Source organism: Calonectris borealis, chromosome 6 (genome assembly GCF_964195595.1).
Source record: "Calonectris borealis chromosome 6, bCalBor7.hap1.2, whole genome shotgun sequence".
Taxonomy (NCBI): domain Eukaryota; kingdom Metazoa; phylum Chordata; class Aves; order Procellariiformes; family Procellariidae; genus Calonectris; species Calonectris borealis.
In genome coordinates, this window is record NC_134317.1 from 684,272 (window position 1) to 699,409 (window position 15,138).

Below are 15,138 nucleotides of genomic sequence, written 5' to 3' on the forward strand. Positions count from 1 at the left end.
TGGTGTAGTTGCCCTTCAGGGTATTTTGACCTCGATGAGCAGTTCTTGTAAGAATGCTCGGTTCACTCGCCTTAATACTATAAAGCTAAAAGTTAATAGTGCTGACACTGACTCATCTAACTTACAGACTTAGAGCCTAGCTCTTCTGGTATCTGAAGTCTTGTCTGTTTGCTGCTTGGAATTGGGATAAACTTGTCCACATCACAGTTTGTAATTTATTGAAACAAGGGTTTGGCTTTGTGTTTTGGATGGGTGGGAGGGAACTGGTGGATGTTGGTATAACAGAGTAAGAGATACTTGGAGCATGTACAGTCTTAGCCAGTTGGACGTGCATGTTAACATAGGCTAGGATTGTAATGATTTAACCCTTTTTGCCTTGTTTTTGCCACAGAGGTGGGAGTACGTGTGTGGAGCTGGTTGGCTGACCAGCTGTGGTTGTGTAAGCATTGCCTGATGCCCCAGAAACACCATCCTTAGAAATCCTACAGGACTGGGCTGTAGGAAAAGCTTCACGGTAAATGGGCTGTTGCACATGTTTGCTGGAGGAAGATACAGAAAGAAAATCTGGGTGTAGGAGACTCCTGCTGCCTACCTTTGTGCTGCTCTGCATTCCTTTGCTCGGCTGCCCGGAGGCAGCAGTGGGGTGTCTTGCTCATGTGGTTCATGATTCAAGCCAAGCCCAGATGTTTTCATGCCCAGTCTGGCCTATTTTCTGAGAATAATTTTGGATGCCTCAGTCCATTTTATTGTGGTTTCCTTAGCGTCTAGTCCAGCTGAAGCTAAGATGATTCCTGGTCTAATTGAATGCTCATAGGCAGACATGGCAGCTACTGCTTTATCTCTGCAACCGTGTTCCTGCTAACTTCAGAGCACTCAGAATTAGATCCACACTGGTGAGAACCTGAGGTTGGTTTTTGTTGCTGTTTTTCTTTGAGTGGAAAGTTTTGCAGCCTGAAACTCAGAAGAGTCTGTCTCGTGGCCAGGAGATAGGTGAAAACTCCACAGATCCCTGTGGAGGTAGATCTGGCCTTGCTGACCGATCTGGCTTTCCATTTCCACTGAGCAGCAATAAGGAATGGAAACCTTTTCATACTGACTGTTGGACCTCTTAATCAGTATTATCATCTGTGCTGACAGGTTGGTGACAATAACTATCCAGGGCATCCAAAACTTAGTTCCTTGTGCCTTTGACAATGCTCTTTACCCCTTTTGTAGGAACCATTTCCATAAAAGGTTATTTGTGGGAAGTATATTCACTCCTTTAACTTGTGCACCCTCATCTCAGAGGAAAATGACTTTATGCCAAATACTTCCTGACATCGAAAAAAAGCGGTGTGGTCACATACTCTGTATGAACAAGTGCTGTCTTTTCTTGTATCCTATTCAGAATGGTCTCTTACTCCATCACTTCCCATTAGCGAGCAGGGCTTTTGACCCAAAGCGTATTTGGGCGCTTCCTTTTTCAGAAGCGATTGGTGAAGGTTATCTTTGACTTGTTATATTAACAATCATGGCTGGATCCTCTCTGTGGAGATGTTGAACCTTGGAAATCACCAGTGGATATATGTCATAAGCTCACTTTAATCAAGAGAGTATGGCTTCGTTTCTACTTGATCATGGATGAGTTGCTCTTAGGCAGTCCTTCATTCAGAGATCCAAAGCTAGACTTGTCTGCAAAGAGAATTTTAGCTTGCATTTTACTTCACGTTTGCAGCTAGGAGTATGTGCGAGGTCAGCACGGTAATTTAGCTGTTAAATAGTAATTTGATTGATTGCTTTTGGCATCTGTAGCAGCAATTAAAACAGAAGTCTGGGTAAATATATGGAACGGTTTTCTGAAGATATACAAGTACAGTCAGGTTTGGCAAGGCCATGTGAGATGTGTGAATTTGAAAACTTACAGCTAAATAGGTGGAAAGGGACCACTTATAACAGCTCTGGAAAGAAGTGTCAGAATTGTATATATTTGGAGTGAATTTGATGTAGGGAGAGGTGACGAGATGCCCGATTATTAGACTGAGGGTTGCATAGTATGGCAATGATGAACGTCGGTTGTGACTATGAAAGGGTAATTCCGTTACCAGGAGGGACACAGATGTTTGCCTGTGAGATCAAGATAGACATGGCTAAAACAGCAACTAAGGAGTGTCAGGACAGAGTAATTGGGAAAGGAAGATCTCAAGCTGTTTTAGCATACAGGTTTGAATGTTAGCTGGATTAGTGTTGGCAGGTGAGGCTGCCACAGGTAAGACATGAGCGGAGCAGAGACCTGTGGCAGAGGTTGCAGAGCCTTACGAAGCCTCGGCTGAGAAGGGCGGACAGCTTGCAGGATGCATTGAGGGAGTTGGAGCAGAGCAAGGGGAAGGGATCACGGTGGAGAGTGAGAACAGAGGGTAGAGCTGTGGTGTGAACAGCAGCACAAGTAACTTTGAGGTTAATGTTCCCAAGGGGGGGAGAGACACAGAAATATTGTCGGGGAGTTCTAGGATGGAGAAAAACCCCAACTGTTCTTTACCTTATTAGCTCCTTCAACTCAGCTTTGAGTTACATTCATCTTAAAGCGATGACTGACCTTCTGATGTTATGTTTCTAGATTTAATGAGGTTCTGTATGCCTCTGCATGGGAGTGTCCAATTTGCGTAATGTCAGCGGAAGAAGAAAGGTTGCGGACCACCGTACCTGTAATATAACTTGGTTTTGTCTGTGCTTTGTATTTAAGAACAGAATAATACGGCTCTGGCCTGTCCAAACAGGCAAGACCAAATTGTAGAACAATATTGTTAAAATTCTGTGGTGGTGTAATATAATCTCTGAAGAATTTTACTTTCTCGTGCAGCAGGGTGTTTCCTTCTTTTCTGGATTGCTAATTGCATTCAGCTTTTTGGACTCTAAAGTAATAGTTAATGAAAGAATCTGATGAGATGAAAGGCTGTTCAGCGACACGTGCCTCTGGAGCGTTAGGAACTTCTGTTCTCAGTCTGATTTGTTCTAAAAATATTTTGTTAATTTGTATTTGGCTTCCTTTGGCTGGCTGACGTTTGGGAGCAGTTAAGCTTTAAGTGGCACGCAAAACGAATACCTGACTTTTTCGTGTCCCTTAACCTTTCCTACTTTGTAGCAACCCATCACTCCTGAAGAATGCTGTTCTAATCCCAGCGTAATCCGTGAGCAATGACCCGGAGGTGTAAAGCCCGGCTCTCCCAGAGCCCCGTCTCTCCTCCGTGCCCCTCGCCGCCGAGCGGTGGTCGGGCGTGCTGGGGCTGCTCCCGCGGTGCCGGCAGCCCTGCGCCGCAGCAGCTCTCCTCCGCCCGGCAGCTGCCGCGCGGTGTTCCTCTGCACGCCTCGCTCTCCTGTCCCGCTCGTCGTTACAGACGTGGTGGCTTTATTTTAACCAACGGCTGCGTGTTTGCTGTGTCATGCTGCAGTTATGTTATTCTGCCAATGCAATGAAATGGATTAAAAAATATTTTTTTTTACCTAGTTTTTATCAAAATGCGACGAGTTGCATTCTGGTTAGGATGCTTGGGCTAAGGGATATAAGTAGAGTATTCGTGTGGTAACGACGCTGTGAAAATAATTGTAGAGGTTCAGATTTACCTGGGCAGGCAAAATCCCGCTGGGATTCTTGATGTGCAAATGAGAGTCTTCACTGGTGGTGAAATGCCGACACAGATAGGGGTCACCCGGAGTCCTGCGGCAGTGAGGGAGCTTCCAGCAACTTCTTCAATTCGCTCACGGAGTTTGGCTCTGAATGATCCGGCCTGATAACATCAGAGGCTGAAAATAAAAAGCATTTGCACCTCTTGAGGTCCCTGCATATGTGAAAACACAGAGCAAGATTGCAGTGAGACACTGCTTAATACATTTGTAGGAACTAGACTACATTTTTATCTTTCAGCAGGGCTTGCCAGAGTGAGAGAAGGTTTTTAAATGCTGTTCATATCATATAATCAGACCCTAGCTTCTCAACTAAAAGAAAAAACCAAAACCCACAAAAACAACCCAAGGTGAATAAATGAGTATTTAAAATTTGTGTAAAGAAAAAAGAGGGGAAAACCAGAAAAAAATTGAACTTTTTTGAGGAAAAATTAGGACTTCTGTTGGTGAGGCTGAAGCTAAAGATTTGTTTTCAGAAACGTTTGTTTTGTTTTGACTGAAGTGTTCTGCGAGAAACTTTTAATAGGTAATCTATGTAATATTTAAATAGTTAATAAAAAGCATTTAAAAATCCTGATCTTAGATTAATAGTCCTTTAGTCCGTAACTTCAACATTCTCATTTTTTGGGAAGAGTTAAAACAAACTGTAGGACAGGGCTGTGTGGGGATATTCGGTATCTCAGTAGTGTGCACAAGCCGTGACACAACCTTGGACTTCTGCAGGGCTTGACATGGGTGCAGCGGTTTTGATACCTGGTTTCAGTCCAATGTGATGATGTAACGTATTTGACCATCTGGTAAAATTGCAGACTAGGGAGATCTTCTGTCACCCGGTCTTGCAGGCCTTCTTCTGAAACTTTCCCGAGGTTTTTGTGGTGTTTAGATTTTCAAGAGGAAAATACCATTTGGGGACATCCCAGCAGTTTCTCTTAAGTGGTCTCACGAAATGGTGAGGACCAGCCTGCCAGGAGGCCCTTTGCTGAACCAAGCCCGTATCAGGAGGGGGAGCTGGAAATTGATGAAAGGAAAGTGAAAGTGAGTAATAAAAATGAGAGCTTTGTTTTAGACTAAAACAAAACAGAAAAACCTAGAGGAATGTTCTGATGAGAATATTTCTTTACTTGGCAGGTTGTTAGGATTTTGCTTTAAGAAGTATATTTTATTTGGAGAGCTACGGGGGCGATTGTTAAGACCCTGCTGTCTGTCTTGCTAAATCTCTTGTAGGGACTGAAGGTGTGTTTTCACAGTGATTTTTTTGTTGTTGTTGTTTGTTTGGGGTTTTTGTTTTGTGTTTGGTTTTTTTTTTTTAATCAACCTAAGATTGGGCTGCTACTGAAGGGATGCCCGTCTCCGAGATCAGCTGTGCTCCCACCACCTCTCCCGTGCTAGCACTGGCCGCGTCGCACCGCTGGGCTGAGCCTCGCACGTTCACTCACAGTGAAGACTAAACAGTGTGTGGTCTGGTGTGGTCTGATCGGTGGCCTGACCCAGCTTACCCCGTGGCCTCGCGATCACCGCAGCCGAGGGGGGTGAGAGCCTGCTTACAGTGATGGCAGTGGCTGAGGACACGGTTGGACAGCCAGTTTTGGCACTGCTGTGTCTTAGATTGGTCCAAACTGGTTGTGAAACCATACCCTAATAAAACTTGACTCTGATCCTGTGTCAGACTATATGCCCTTTGTGAGATACAAATTAAGCTCAGTGTTTCTGCCCATACGTCTTGTTTTCGTCACCTGTCAAGGCAGACGGGCCCAGGATGTGATATAAGCAGTGTTTGATAGGCAATTTTGAAACGCCTGCAAGCTGTGAAAGTGTATTCCTCCCTGAACTCCTTTGTCACATGCTGCACAGATAAAATCTTTAATAAATAAAGTCTTGCTAGCTGGATGAAAGCAGGCCAAGTCTCAAAGAGGTAGACTTTCAGTAAGTTAAAAGTAAGTAGCTGTTACTGGGTGCATTTTGGGTGTGTGTGGTTATTTTCTTTTTCCTAAAGAATGCAGAAACAGCTTTTACAGGCAATTTCTGATAATTTGTCAGATGAAAATATTTGTGTTCAGATCTTATTCACAGCTGGTGGATAAATCCAGGTTTTCTGTTAAGATTAGAGGGAGTTCATATCTTCATTGGAAGTTCTGTGCCAAGATCTGACAGCAGATACTGGCTTCTGAGAGAAAACAATTCTAGGGGAAAAAGTACCATGTCTTGCAGCAGGCTTTGAAAGGGTGTTTTGCTTGCCTCTTACGCCAAGGCCTCAGTACAAATTAAGTTGACAGCTGTTAGTGGAAATTGTCTCCACTTTGTGTGGGCACTTGGAATGGCCTTAGCAAAGCGAGTGGTACCCAAGGTTGTCTACAACTCTGGATTGTTTCTAATAAGGAAAATGTCCAAGAAACTTTGTTGCAGCTGTGCAATGGAGCCTTTTTCATGGCAATTACAGAACGCAGTGTTCCCCTCTGGTAAGAACTGTCTGTGTGCCATGTAATAATACCTATGTAGCAATAAAATGTATGTAGTATAAGAAAATAACATCTTTGTTTATATGTGAAATACATGAGAAACCACAATAATTCATGTATATCTCCGTGTCTTGAACTGATACCTACTTGATGCCACAGGCACGTATATTGTAAGGTGAAGCTACTACATGCTTGACTATTCACCTGACTGTCTCATGAAACTGCTTGCAAATTCGTATCTGTTAATTTGCCATACAAATGAAACCATGTGTAGTTGGTTCTTTGCACATGTGGAATTGCATACCTAACTTTCAAGATGCTCGCAGTGATGACATGATCAGTGAACCATACGCAGTGACTTAGTGAATGAGCGCTTTTAAGGGATGTTGCTGTGTGCAGGCTCTGCAGAGGAAAGCTGTTCCATGGTGCAATGTTAATCCTTGATAGCTGCCTCCTGGTGAATTTATTTACCCTGCAAGGCAATAAATGATACGGAAAGATTTGCTTGTGGCTTCAAAGGCACCAGGAGGTTGCAATATATATTGGGGTTTTCAGATCAATTTAAAAACGTCTGTGCTTACTTCATCATTTGAGTAAGCCATCCACCGTCGGGTTGCCTAAGACACCCGTATTGATGCAATACTTACACACAACCCGAACTTTTACACTTGGGCTTTCTAACAATAAGCCACTTGTGTCTTCTGTCTCCTTCAACCCCACAGAGAAGTTCTGCTGCCCACATACAAGGTCGTGAGTCCACCTGCTCACCAGCTGACCTACATGGGGAAGCTAGCATTGGTTTTGGTCTCTTCTGTGCCCCTTGTGCATCCTGGGCCTTCCGCCGCTCTGCGTGTTCTCCGGGGATTACCCTTGCTCTGGGCACAAGAGAGCCCTGCCTTCCCCTCCATTGAAGGAGAGGCTGTATGTGTGACCCGTGCCTTCCCCATCCCGCTCAGGAAGGAGCTGGTGCTGCTTCTGGTTCACTTCTTTGCCTAGGTGAGATATTTTTCCTCTCTTGGATAAGTGGTTGTGTTGTTCCTCTGCGTCATCGTGTGTCTGTCCCCTCACCCTGACGTTGCGTATCTCACTTGTCCCACACTATGCTTTTCTGCAGCTGGTGTGTCAGCTGGAGCCTTTGGGTGACAGCATAGGCAATAAACGGATTCTTACTTGCATATGCTGGAGGGAATCCAAACAGGATTTTATTTCTATAAGTGATGCTTGTGCTTTGTTACCTCTTCCTTTTCTTTCAAGAACCTAGGGAGCAGCTCTTCATGAGCATATTCAGAACTACTAATGTCATAAGGAGTAACTTTCATGGCATTTTACATTGTATAGGTTGTTTTCCTCCTGGTGGTTTTTATTCTTACTCAGCAGTGTCGTGATTTTACTTTGTATATGAGGAGTATAGGAGAACCAGTATCTTGCACACTTCACTCTCTCTGTTTTTGTGGTCATTTGAATCTGAGACATTCAGCCTTTCAAGGTGGCAATCTTTTGCAGATTTTCTTGAGCTGAAGTGTATTGATGTGTGCCTTGTGCACTTGCAGGTGGATGCCAAATGGAGTTTGTGGCTGGCTTCCATCTTGCTGAATTCTGGCAACAAAGTTTAGGCTTTGAGAAAGGAATACCCAAGGTCGCTGTTCTCTGGTATTAGGAATGCCTTTGTGTGCGCTGTTCTGAGGTTGTTAGTTTGTGTGAGTTTCAATTTAAAAAAAAAAACCAACCAAGCTGTGAATTATTGCTTTTAAAAGCACACCTTTCCTTCTAAAGACACAGCTGTTGGTGAATTTAGCTTGTGTGTGGCTATTGTGGATGGTAGCGTTACAATCCAGTATTATGGATGTTTTCTTTTGATACAAATCTGGTGAGGTACATGCAAAATATGTACAGCCCTTGGGCTCTTGGCGGGTTGCCACCAGGACTGTCAGTGATAGTGTGGGTGCTTCTGATCTCATCAGAAAAGTCTGAACTCCTCTAATGGTTCGTGTTCCCATGTCTGCGTCATATTGAGATGAAATGTAATCTTAAAATTCTTCACTAATTGGACTGCTCTTTTGTCTGGCGCGGTCTTTGCTCTGTATCGGGGTAGTGGCATCAGAGACACGGTTTTCCAACAGCCTGTGCTGGTGACGGCGTGGTGTTTCAAGTCGTCTTAACTCCTGGTTCTTCTCTCCCCTGCGGCTTGCTGCAGCAGAGATCTCGACAGTCCCAGCTATGGATCCGAGGTCTCCCTCACCCCATGTTGCTGTCAGTCCGTGAAGGAATGATTTGGCAGGAGACAAAATAGTTTTCTTAGGAAGAAGAGAGAAAGCAATTTATATTTGCTGTGAAAGTGGAAAAGGTATTGGGGTTTTCAGGATAGATTCTTTAAAGCGTTGGGACTTTATGAATACAAACCATAAGAATTCTTTTATCTAAAACAATTAGTTGTGCATCTGTATGTTAAGTTGGGTATACTAACCAAGTATTATGTCTGCCATATGTTATGCTTGTTATTGTTCATTTAGGCTTCTGAAAACAGTTTAATTGATTCCTCCTTTGGAATCCAAAGCTGGCTTCAGAGTAGATACCGGCCTGCTCTGTAGCTAGGTTCACTTTGTTGTCTGCGCTTCGCAACAGCTTTGTTTGGAAATCTGCCGGCTGCCATGTTAAAAGAGACTTTTCCATCGTGACCTGGAGCAAGTTTCAGGTTTTCTGATTATATGCTTTTGTAGGAAAAAATTAAAACCAAATGATCGTCTTCTCACTGTACGTGGATGAAGTTCACAGACACCGCATCCCGTCCCCAGCTCCGCCATACAGCGTCCAGCAGCGGTGCGCATGAAGCAGGCGTGGAGTGCGTCCGTCCCAGGTGCTGATGTCCTGAATGCCCTCTGGTGGCTACTGCGGCTGTAACCGTTCTCCCGCAGGACACGTGGAGGAGTTGCAGCCCAATGATAGCAAAGATTGATATGTCTAGAAAGGAAAATAAGTTTTGTGCATTATTTGCTGGTTGCTTTCTAGTTCCTCTTTCTTTATTTGGGTTAAATCCCAGTCCTCCCCTTTGGGAAAAGTTCTTGTGAATTCAAACACCAGAGAGTAACTGGATATATTATGGATCTCTAGATCCATAGCAACTTGCTATGGAGTTTTATTAAATAATGTTTTGTTCTTTACATTAAAACTTATATTTTCTTTCTCTCTAAACAAGTAGTAAGTGAAGAGACGTGCTTGCTGGTGTCACTAGAACCAGATTTTGGTTCTTAAGTATGTGTATTATTAATTGCTTTTTTTTAAAAAAAAAAGTCACTTTTAAAGCAATGGAAACAGGACTTTTAAACTCGTCCCCTGCTGTGTCTGCAGTTTGCAACTGGGATAACCTGAAAGTGAAATGGAGCAAAAGCCTGGCTGCAGTGTTGCATGTGGTTTTTGTGCCTTCACTTAAAAGGGTACTGTGGGAATGCAGATGGCTGTAAAAACCAGAGCAGCGTTTCGGAGCTGCAGGATGCCGCGGCTCCATCCCTGTCCCAGCACCTGCGGTGGCTCTGAGCGGGGCCGGTGCCTGGTGGGACCCCCGGAGAGGGGCTTCCCGGCCCCACGTCCCACAGCTGCCTTGCAAGCAGCGTGCTCTCCAGACTTATTTTTAACTGCTGATTTAACAGGCGCGCGGCAGCTACAGCATACCCTGGGCAAAATGGCAACCAGCAAGGGATCGTGACACCTCTTCTGAGGCTCTGGCAGGATTTCAGCTGTCTAAACAGTGCGTCGGCCGGCGCTGGGTAACGGCGTGGGCTGAGAGCAGACCTCGCCTGATCCCACCTGAAATGTTCTCTTGTCTTAGAGCAGGGATTAAGGACCTGACATGGTTTTAATATAGTGAAGAGTTTGATTTGTCACTTTTAATTTTTAGAGTGGATGCACTTGGTCTCAAGTAATTTTTAAAGGAAAATCAGTATTTTGCAAAGGTCAGAGGCTCTCTCCCAACTCCTTCCCTCCTCTGGTCTCCCAACCCCAGCAGACCCAGTTGAGGTGGTGTAACTGGGCTGTGCCGTGCTGAGGGCTGTGCGGGCAGCTTGCCAAAAGACCGAGAGCTGTACCGAGTCTGCACATACACCGCACAGGATTTTAATTGGCGATAAGTACATGCAGGGTGGGTTTTTTATAGGCTGTTGTAAGTATGCACAGCACTTCTCAGCAAAAGCCTCAAAGAATATTTTGTCTGCTTCTGGGGAAGATGAATGTCTATAGGAACCAAGTTTCATAGAAGCAGGACTTAAATTCTTAGTATTTGGCTTTTTTCTTTGAGAGGACCATGCATGCTGTGAAGTGCATAAAGTCTGTTAATAGTCTGATTTCTGTTGTTGTTTGCATTTATAATAGAAAAAGTCTATTCGTAAGTGTAACCCGACCAGAGGCTTGCACAAATAGTTGTTTGCTGATGCAGGGCTGAATGCGGGTCATTCAGCAGGCCTTTTCTATAGGCACTGGGCAAGCCGTTTCTGGCCCGCGGGACCAGGGTCCAGGACGGAGCAGCCTCTGGCCCAGCTGCCGCCCGTCCCCGCCGGCACTCGCCTGCTGAGTCACCGCAGGTGGCTCCTCTTCGGTGCGCGCACCTCTCCTGCAGCTGTGAAGCAGGGGAAGGATGCCAGCCTTTTTTGTGTTAGGCACTTAAACGCATTTAACAAAAAAATTTGGTGTAATTTTGGGTGCGTTACTCAATGAAGTCATCCTTGGGCTGTGTTGAAGAGGAACCTCAGACAGTGTTTTGGATGAGGGATCAAGAATGACTGTTACTGTGGTTTCATGGCTTTTTCTCCTTATTTCATCCCTATGGTGAGGACTGGTAAAAATCCTTATACTTGTTGATGAATCGCTGTCTTGTTTCAACCTGTGCTGGCTTCGTCCTGAAGCGCAGATGTGGGCTGGGGACAGGGGCGCATGTGGAATCAGAGGATGGGGAGCTGATTTTAGCACCCCGAGTGTGTTACAATTCCCCTTCTTGAGATGGGAAGTAGTCACCGTGGGCCAGCTCCCATGGGAGGTTGTTTGCCTCTTTGGGGGGATGCAGTTTGGATTTCTTTCCTCGTCCTCCTCCTCCCTCTGAGAAATACAGGGCAGGGGCTTGTGTGTGTGTGTATATATATATGTTTGTTAGGGAATTGAAATAAACTGTTTGAAAAGAAAACAAATAGGTACATGCGACTTGCAGAGTTTTCCTGGTTTCCGTACTGTGGTCTGCTTCCTGTATCTTAAATTCCTTTCCTCTAGCCAGCTCGCGCTTCTTGTGTTCAACCTGCTTTCCTGGCAGCACTGAACTGAACTCGCTGCAGGTTCCTCTCCTGCTCTCCCTGCTTCAGCCAGGTTTGACAGGAGGAAGGGCTGGCACGGCCCAGGGTAGGGGGACTTGCAGGATGGCTGGGAGGAGGGAGGGAGCCCTGCTGAGGGGAGGCTGCGGTGTGTGTGGGTCTCTGAGCCGACCCGCAGCCTCAGAGCCGGTGTGGTGGCTCCCCACCAGCAGAAAACAACCATTGTCGCTTTTTTAATTGGGCATGGAAGATGCAGCTGTGAATTACAGATCTGTAGAAAACCTGGCAACCGCTCTGCGTGTTGGCAGCATGCTGATGTTTAATGTCTTAACCACTCTATGCCGTTAAATTCATTTTTGTCTCTTGTAAAGCCCTTTTCCCCCGTGCTCGGTGTCCCCTGCTGAGGGGCTCTCTGGGCGGGCGGGCTGCCTGTCCCTGCCGGGTCACCCTGAGCGCTCCCCTCCCTCAGCCTCCGGGGCGGCTGGCTCGCCCAGCTCCGCTGCGCTGCGGGCCCGCATCATTAAAATCAAAGTTTTCTGCCTCTGCTCTTTGAACCATTGGCGTGTTGAAAGAAAGAAGGCATGTCTCATGAGCCACCTTTGCCTAGACTTGCAGAGAGTTATCCGGGTGCAACGCCGAGGAAAACGCTGGTGTAAGCTGTTCAGCCGAAGGAAGCGCGCGTGGTGGCTAAGGGGGACGCTGTCGCCCTCGTGTCCTGCAGCCGCCCCCTCCGTTGGAGCTATGGACCCCTTTGAGCTGATCCGGAGCATTAAGCAACTAATCGTTCCCTGGCATAGCTTTCTTCTGCTTTAAATTTCCTATATTGGATTGTTCAATGATCGTGCCATGTATAACTTTATTTCATCGTGTTTCCAGCATAATTGTTAAAGGTTAAATATTGGCACGTGTTGAGAATGCATTGACGTGTATCAAGAACGAGGACGGCAAAGTTACTTGGTGAATGGATGTTTGAAAGTGAGAGTTCTACTCCTGGAGGTTAAGTGGTGAGCGCTGCCTGATCCCTTCTGTAAGGACAAAAACTCTGAATCCTTGGGTTCAGAAATATGTAATCATCTTAACTGATGATGAAGCAATTACCGAAATGTTTCTCATATTCTGCAAAACAAATCTATGTCAGGAAATAAATATGGAAGTAAATGGCTTGCCTTTTGTCACCAAGCACTTAAGCAGCCTGCTTATGATCTGAAAAGGCAGCAACAGAAGATATCTGAAAGAAAAATGGCAACATCAAATTTATTTTCAAGTCTCATCTGCCTCACTAGTATTTGTCTTCATTTTTCAGATTTAATTCTTACACATAAGAAGAATGGTGACTCAGTGCCTTGGTCAAGGAGACTAACTTTGTTTTGCACATGCTACTTGCCACTGCTTTTGACTGAAATTTTATGGCGTATGATTAGGCTAGAGGGTCTCTGGAGGAACCAAGTAGCACAGGACAGACGAGCCCTTCTGAGTCATCCAGCCCTGCTTATTGGGTTAAAACCCAATGAAGACTGATTGTAGTTAATCTCTATTCCTTGGTAATAGCGATCATTTAAATGCAGAGTTTAAGAAACCGCAGAAAAGTTCCTTTCAGAAGCCTGTTAACTAATTCTTATTTCATTGTAAAAAGTGGAGCCTTTATTTTCCTGTAAAGACCAAGTATCCTGGAAAAGATGTGAAATACACAAGAGAATTCACTCCTTTATTTACTGTGTTAGAGGGAGCATGTGCCTCTACTGGTATGCTGGAAACAGCCTGAGTTTTCACACAAGATGTGTTACCTGTCTTCAACAGCAGGGAAATGAAGCTGGGCCATTGAAAGGAAAACTCTTGGAAAAGCAGCTTACACTGGGAAATTACTCTTCTGAGAGTGGTGTCTCCCTTAAATACATCTTGCTGTTTTTCTTGCCATCTAGCAATGGTTTCTGCTTGTTAAAGAAAGTTATTCAGAGTTTTCTGGCTGAGATCTTTTCTCAAAGCCCAAATAATACACAGTTTTATGGGCCTTCTTTTCAGTTCCCAGTAATTTAACTTTTTAATACCTGGTTGAAAGAGCATATCTTCTATTTTACATGCCTGCTTGGTACTGAAAGGGTTCATGTTTTCCTACTAGCATGCTTCTAAATATGCACTGTACTTGCACGTGATGTTTCTGTGACTCTAAAAAAAAAAACAGATTTAAGAAATTGCAGTAAATTACAAATTTTATAAATGAAGGAAACGACTTAGGAATCAAGACACAGTAAAAAGGAGACCGATCAACCTTGGTTGTTCTGCGTTTTGTATAAGGAATTGATGAAAGACGTTGCTAAAGACTGATTTCAGGGTGGTTACGTTTTGAGACAACAGTGAAAGTGTACGAGCTCTCATGTCTCTTCTCTTTCTGCAGCTCTACAATGGTGGATGGAGTTATGATTCTTCCTGTGCTGATGATGATGGCGTTGCCCTCCCCGAGCTGGCAAGGTGAGCGACCTGCGTGGGGGTGCGGTAGCTGCCTGCTGCGGGAGGAGCCGGGTCCGAACGCCGGCTCAGCTGTTGGAGCTGCCTGGCGCTGCTCCACGGCACCCTGCTCGCTCCACGAGCTGGCAGCACGGGCATGTCCCTCTCAGGAATCAGATGTTTGCTTTTCCATTTCAAGTTGCTTCAAAGGATATTCGTTACCCGTTTATGTGTAAAATCTATAGCATGTGTGATTGGCATAGGTCTTGCCAGGGCCTGGGGAGGGAAACGGGAAACCATGTTTGAATGGCAAATTATTGAGCTACGTAACGAGTAGGCCTTTCTAGCCCATGGCTGAGGTGCAGTTGTTGCTTGCGTTCTTAAAAGCCAAGTTTTTTTCTCTGGGAAAGCTCTTTGGAGTATTTAGTATGGTGTTAGATAACTTTTCCATGATTGCTCCAGTAAGGTCTTTGGATATGGCAAGTGACTTTTCTGTAAATGGTGTATGCAGTTGTGTGCACATAAAGGTTTTATGACATGCTGTGCGTTTAAGATTTGCCGAAGCAAAATTGGAGAAGGGTATTTCCACTGCCATGGAGAGGCAGGAGTGGTTCATTTGAAGGTCTTCTGGATGCTTTGGGAGATGACCTCCTGAAGATGCATATTTGCTACTCTGCAAACAGCCTTTTAAAAATGTTAAATAAAGGTTTTGTGTGAGTAACTTGGTTTTCTCAGTTTTAAATTTTAAGTGACTTGAGAGGTGTATTGAGTCTTTGTTATGGCATATCTATGTCCTTTTGCGTTTACCTTGTGAAATCTCTTTCTGAAATACTCTGCTGAAATGCGTTTATTTTCAAATGTTGATGCAAATAGTAAAAGTCAGGGTATATTAAATGGAATGTTATAATGGATGGTGGAAGGCGAATATTAAAACTGCACAGAGGTCTAGTGGTTGACTTTAGTCATATCTATGAATAGGAAATTGAGACAAAATTTTAAAAGGGAGGAACGCTGGACGAATGTTAGTGGAAATACATTAAACTGCTAATGTCATTGATACAATATTATTTTGAAATAAGGTTTGGTAGCAGTTAAATCATAGAATCTTAGAATCATTAAGGTTGGAAAAGACCTCTGAGATCGAGTCCAACCGTCAACCCAACCCTCCCATGCCCACTACACCATGTCCCTAAGCACCTCATCTACACGTCTTTTAAATACCTCAGGGATGGTGACTCAACCACTTCCCTGGGCAGCCTGTTCCAAGGCCTGACCACTCTTTCAGTAAAGAAATT

At 44.7% G+C, this 15,138-nt stretch overlaps 1 protein-coding gene across 5 annotated transcripts in view; it reads left to right on the forward strand.

Moving 5' to 3' along the window:
- ACVR1 (activin A receptor type 1) overlaps positions 1–15,138 on the forward strand; it is a 67,979-nt gene that overhangs the window by 19,980 nt on the left and 32,861 nt on the right. For 4 of the 5 annotated variants that reach the window (XR_012674021.1, XR_012674022.1, XM_075152611.1 and 1 more), the window contains exon 2: positions 13,794–13,867. Coding sequence is in view for 3 of the 5 variants with exons in the window: in XM_075152611.1 (XP_075008712.1) it covers positions 13,794–13,867 (74 nt within the window). In the remaining 2 variants the exon portion in view is untranslated. Of the gene's footprint in view, positions 1–6,840; positions 7,110–13,793; positions 13,868–15,138 lie in introns of those variants that run through there. The other variant, XM_075152613.1, reaches the window with a different exon arrangement.